Source organism: Hippoglossus hippoglossus, chromosome 6, assembly GCF_009819705.1.
Source record: "Hippoglossus hippoglossus isolate fHipHip1 chromosome 6, fHipHip1.pri, whole genome shotgun sequence".
In the NCBI taxonomy this organism is placed as follows: domain Eukaryota; kingdom Metazoa; phylum Chordata; class Actinopteri; order Pleuronectiformes; family Pleuronectidae; genus Hippoglossus; species Hippoglossus hippoglossus.
The window spans coordinates 7,157,961-7,163,960 of record NC_047156.1 but is presented as its reverse complement, the minus strand read 5'-3'; the positions used below and the strand labels follow the sequence as shown (position 1 = coordinate 7,163,960).

Below are 6,000 nucleotides of genomic sequence, written 5' to 3'. Positions count from 1 at the left end.
TCAGGAACTGGTTTGTTTGTTTACTCCTGCTCTCTCTTTTTCAGGATGTAAATGTTTTGAAGTTTCTCTGGTATTTAAGTGAAAGATAAACCTTGCTGGGAAAACCCATTAAAACACATAACACTTTAGCCACATGTTGAGGAAGTGGGTCACGTGGGACCTTTGGTGTTATGTGGAGAAATCAACCTGTTTGTTAGACTCTGGGCCAAGTGAGATGAAGGTCAAGAAAACTGGTCGACTGCGGAGCAGAGGTGGTCCTGGAGAAAAAAGTTTTGAAAGTTATCTGGACAAAATAATGTATCCTTTGCGACGCAGCATATTCTACCCAGGACCCGAGCCATGGGCCAGAGCCAAAGAAAGTGACGGAGCCTGGGAAAGCTTTTGTGTTAAAAAGTTAAAAAGACAAAAAACAAATAGATAGAGACACAAAATTGCCACAAAGAGACAAAGAAAAATAACCACAAAGATGTAAAATGGCCACAAAGAGACAAAAAAAAACAACAAAGACAGAAAAATAACCACAAAGAGATAAAACGAAAGAGACAAAACGACTATAAAGAGATAAAAAATGACCCAAAAGAGACAAAAAACAACCACATAGAGTGAAACCCAACACATAGAGACAAAACGACCGCACAAAGAGATGCAAAATGACCATGAATAGATTGCATTGTGTGCTAACATTTTGTATCTCTTTCAGTCGGGGGGGGGGGGCTTTTCACTATCTTTGCCTAGGGGTCCATTTTCTTATAATCCGTTCATATCTCGTCTGTACAAAGCTGCACCAAGTGTGTGAGCATCTGCGAGTGGTCTGACAGCCTCTATCACAATTTGCCTTTGTTGCCCAGCGGCAGTTTGGAAAAGCTTCTTCTCTCCTCTTCCAGTTCAATGGCTTTTGTTTACGTCTTTGTCCCGACGTCTGCTCCCTCCTCTCCATTTTGTCTCTGGCTGATGCCGCTGTTCCCTGAGCACTGGTGTGTTTGGGCTGTTGTTACCTGGTCACTGTTGATGCTTTCATATTTTGTGCAACCAGCAACAATGAGAGTGGGAACATAACAAGTCAAAGTATGTGCCAACACGTCTGGATTTCAAGTTCAGACAATTTTCAAACACCTACTACAGTTATCTTATTTGCGTCTTTATTTGACAGTCATTGGAGAGAGACATGCAGTTTAACCAGGAGAGCTGCCGCTGACCGACTATCCGAATGACTTTATGTGAACCCACAGTTTCTCGACAGCCCCTCCGGAGTGTTAAGTGCATGTCTGAAAGCAGCTTCAGTTTCTATCAAGGAGCGGATCGTGTTAAATCACAAGGATTGTCCATGTTGTGTAAATATTATAATCAGGCATGGTGGCCTTGTGGTTTGGCATTTGTTATGACTCCTTTTACGAAGAGTATTTTAGTTTTGATCTCGGACTCTCTATTACTTTTCCTGTTTTCCTCGTGTTTAGGTTTGTGTTGGATTTGTGTTCTCCCTGACGTTCCTGTTTTTTTTTTGTAGTTTTTGCTCCTCGTGTGTTTCCACCTTGACTTCCTGTCTTTGCCCTGTTTCCCGCCCTTGTGATTGTCTACACCTCTTCCTCATGTGTTTCACCTGTGTCCAATTACCCCCACTTTTTTTGAATCTGCATTTTTGGGGCCACCTGCTGCATAAAACCTGACAGCATTAGTTTTAAAAACCAAAGTTCAATCCTCATCCCTGCCTTTGTCGTCCTTCTCTCTGTGGTGTGGAATCAGTTAAGTTTGTCTTATCAGTTACACATCATGTATATTATCTTTATGTGTGCCAAAGTGTCCTTGATTTGTGTGCTAAAAAAAGTTATGCACATAGTTGCACCTTATGAATGTGTGTTTGTGTGAATGGCAAAAACTGTACAGTAAAGTGCTTGGAGTAGTCATTGAGACTACAAAATAAATAAATACACACCATTGACCTTATGCTTTATCTTTAGCTTCAGTCTGTGTGTCTATTTTACTTTTGACGATTCAGTTAATCAGTTGATTACATTTGTTTTTTTGTGATTTCTTTTCTCATGTTAATCCTGCTCAAGTTTTAAGTTCCTCATATTTTGCATATAGAGAAAGAGGAGGAGTCAGGAGAGGAATGTACTGATTGCGTGAGTTTGCTTAAACCCTTGAAGGAAGTTTGAACAGGTTGACTGCAAATAGAAGAAGGGTGAATGAGGCTGTTATTCTGCAGGCCCACATGTTGTGTCATATCCCTACTTCCTCTCTGAGGAACGTTGTTCCCCATGAAGCACGATAACAACACCCTCAGTGCTCTGCGATAACCAGCTCACTCATGTCAACATACTGGCTTTAAAAAAAAGAAAGGACGCACCAACCTGTTTCCCCTTCGAGGCGTTTCATCTGTTTACTAGTACATAAACCATAATGAACCCAGCTACCCACTCAGCAGCAGCGGCTCTCGTGCTGCTGAGGGAACAGCTTGCCGAGCTGGTGATCAAGCATCATGATTAAGCACCAACTGTGAGAAAACTCTCTGTGTGTTCACTCCAATTCAGCCCTGTGCTGATTGCACTCATCAGGGCCTCCGTATGCTGCCGGCTCTGGAGCTCTGGAGCTGCACCAACTGCTGGTTGAGATACAAATGTTATTTGGCCAATTTCTTTTTTAATCACTGGCCATACGGGCTGCGATAAAAGAGCAGGAGCTTTGAGGAGGGGGGGGAGATATCGGGGCAGTGTGGGCGTGGAATCAAATGACACATCGACGTTTCTACATCATGAATGTTGAATGTTTATCTTCTAAGAAATAAAAGCTTTTTTTTCAGGGTCCAGTTTGAATTAGAAACGTTTGTCGTGCTTCGTTGCATTGCTCACCACCGCCTCTGTAGGGCGCTGTGGTGAATCGGACAACACAGGCAAACAGTAGAAGAAGAAATCGGTGTCATAACAAAACGTCACATCCGCTGACCGCAGCTAAAGGTAAATCACGTTCTGACAAATGTGTTTCGTGTTGTTTAAATAAACCATCATGTATTCTAACACATTAGTTCAACAGTAAGTTATGTTTAAATGTAAAATCTCCAAGGGGAATCACACGCGATGCTGGTGGAGCAGCGTCACTGCCTCCTGTAGTGGCTAGCCAGCAAGCTAATAGCAGTTAGCATGTTTCTCCAAATAAAAGCACGGAAGACTTTTATTTTGAAGTCGTTGACCTGATGCGTTGAGTCAACGGGGGAAACCTCCAGTGTAAAGTTCAGATTTAGTTACTGTGGTAATTAAATTGGAACGAGCTTCCGAATCTGTTTGATTTGACTCTTGAGTTGACAACAGATGTGATTAATGGCTCCTCCTCCACTGTCCCCTATGAAACATCTGGCAGCAGCTGTGCAGAGTCACCATTACCCTGCTGCTGGGGATCCTGTGTGATGACAACAAGGCTGTGAGGAGGGGCATCAACCAGTGACTGTGTCAAAGCAGGGAGATTAAATTACAGAAAACATGAGGGAGATAAACAGTCAGATTAGAAATAAGGTGGGCAGGAGTCTCTGGGTTTTCAGATGCAAACTTTGACATAAGGGTTTTATTCACATTGCACTCCTGTTTTGCATTTTGCATTTTACTTTACTTTTTATATCTTTTATATCTTTTTATTTTATATATAGTTTTTTTCTTATGTGTAGTACTTATTGTGTTTTTATGTTTTATGTTCATTGTATGCACCTATATACCAAGGCAAATTCTGGGTAGGTGTAAACCTACTTGGCAATAAATACTTTCTGATTCTGATAACATAAGAAAACCACAAACAAGACCCACATGGAACTCATAGCAAACACCCCTGGTCAGTTTATCTCCTTACACTCTGCTCAGCGGTGGGAAAGACTATGGAGACTGTCTCTGCCTGTAGTTTGTGAGATAAAGTGGGATTTTAAGGGTTATTCACTACTTAACCTTATCCTTAAGTTTGGGGAAGTGTAAGTTATTATGACACTGGGATTTTCTTTTGTCATACATCTTAATTTTCATTTATTATGGTCCAAGAAAGGTCTTAAAAAGAAATGTATATGAATCAATATTTGCCCTCAAAAATCTATATTGGTCGTGCTCTAATTTTTAGTCAATAGTTACATATACAGTTATTCTCCTGCTCGGCTGTCACCCATTGTCCCTTCTTCTCTCACTCTCTCCGGGGATCAGCATCAGGACTTTGCATCAATGTTGAACTTGATCGCAAGATCCCTGAGCCTCCGGTGCCAACGTGTCGCCGCTCTACCTCTAAACCTCAGGATATGCTCGACGCTGAGTTCAACAGAAAACCAGCAGACGGTGCAGGAACTCTATGATCTCTCCGTGGACATTCAGAAGGTCCGGCAACTTAAGGGCTGGGTCCTGCACCAGAACCCAGCCTATACCAGGGAGGTATCTAATCTGCTGAAGGACATGGGGGCCTCAGGGTTCATAATCTCTCGGATTTTAGCAGATCATCCTGAGGCCGTCCTCTGTCACCCGGAGCAGATGCAGGCTCAGAGAGCGCTGTGGATGATTGTGTGCCCTAACCAGAAAGAGCTGGTTGGGATCATTGAGAAATTCCCGGCCTCTTTCTTCACCTGCTCCAGCCACCACGACAACCAGCGACAGAACATCGCTTACTTCCAGAGTTTAAACCTCAACAAGCGGATCATCACCAAACTCATGGCCAGTGCCCCCCAGAGTTTCAGCCGGCCGGTGGAGCAGAACGAGGTGATGGTGCGCGCCCTCCAGCAGGCCTACCTGGAGCTGGGAGGGGAGGAGGCCAACATGAAGGTCTGGCTTCAGAAGCTGCTGAGCCAGAACCCGTTTGTTCTCCTCAAGGCCCCGGAGGTGCTGAGGCAGAACTTGCTGTTCCTCAGGGACAAAGGCTTCAGCACTGCAGAGCTCCTCCACCTCATCTCCAAACTCAAGGGCTTTGTCATCGAGCTGAACCCGGACAGCATGCGTCGCAGCCTCGCGTACTCCCAGGAAACCGTGGGTTGCTCTGAGGCAGAGCTGCGGAACATCGTCCTCACATGCCCGGCTCTGCTGTACTACCCTGAGGATATTCTGGCAGAGCGCTTTGAGGGGCTCCTTCGTGCTGGGATCAGCATGTCTCAAATCATGGGCACTCCAACTTTGCTGGAGCTGACCACGCAAATAGTGAATTACCGCATCCAGCGACTGAGGGAGCGGGGCTATGCTGTCGGGGCCGGTAGTCTGGAGGTACTAAATGGCACGAAGAAGAACTTTGAGATGAGCTATGGAAAACTACAGCTACGCACAGAGAGACCAATTTTTAACCCTGTCGCCCCTTTAAAAGTAGACGACTGACATAGGTTGTATGGAACTGGAGCAAGGGAATTAAAGCTGAAACTGGATTTGTACTGTTCTTATAATTTATACTGTGTCAGTATTAAAGTGTCTCAGTCTAAAGGTGCAACCACTTCTAGTATTTATTCTAGAATCACATTCACGTGTTTATCCTCAGTTTGATTAGGAAAAATTACAATGATGCCTTATGGAATTAAAAGATGCCCCGAGAGGCCAAAATTGATCGACCACAGAAAATTATCTCAAAATGCAAGAATTAATTGTGTATAGTTTTTTATTTCACCATGTGCTCAAATCTGTACAGCATAGAGAATCTGTTTCCTGCTGCCAAAATTCCGAACCTTGGGGGATGAAAAGTGGCAAACAACTTGTGACTCATGTGAGTGCTATTTTCTCTCCAAGCCCCCGTTTTTGCCTCGACACGTTTCATTTATAAATTAGACAAAAGAAGATTGTGATCACAGCCTTTTTATCAGTTTGCGTAATATTATTACACACGACAATCAGAGCGCTTTTATCACAGATGTAAATTCATGTTGGAGGAGTCCAGAGCAACATCGGACAGTGAGACAAATGCATTGGGCTCTTAATATGTCACAGGTTTTAGGAAACATAGTCCCTCGACAAATAAAGAATTTATTACTGCTTATTTACAATTTATCTCATCACAACAACTTCACACATA

The 6,000-nt window shown here is 43.5% G+C and overlaps 1 protein-coding gene across 2 annotated transcripts; it reads left to right on the top strand.

Moving 5' to 3' along the window:
• The first annotated feature begins 2,920 nt into the window (after nucleotides 1–2,920).
• Nucleotides 2,921–5,424, top strand: mterf2 (mitochondrial transcription termination factor 2). Of its 2 annotated transcripts, none has more exons than XM_034589129.1 (2): nucleotides 2,921–2,951; nucleotides 4,170–5,424. In XM_034589129.1, exon 2 carries the CDS (start codon nucleotides 4,188–4,190, stop codon nucleotides 5,313–5,315), a length of 1,128 nt encoding a protein of 375 aa, XP_034445020.1. In that variant the 5' UTR covers nucleotides 2,921–2,951; nucleotides 4,170–4,187; the 3' UTR covers nucleotides 5,316–5,424. The 2 variants fall into 2 exon arrangements, with proteins under 2 accessions (XP_034445020.1, XP_034445021.1); XM_034589130.1 differs by lacking the exon at nucleotides 2,921–2,951 and adding an exon at nucleotides 2,966–3,431.
• Nucleotides 5,425–6,000: the final 576 nt, after the last annotated feature.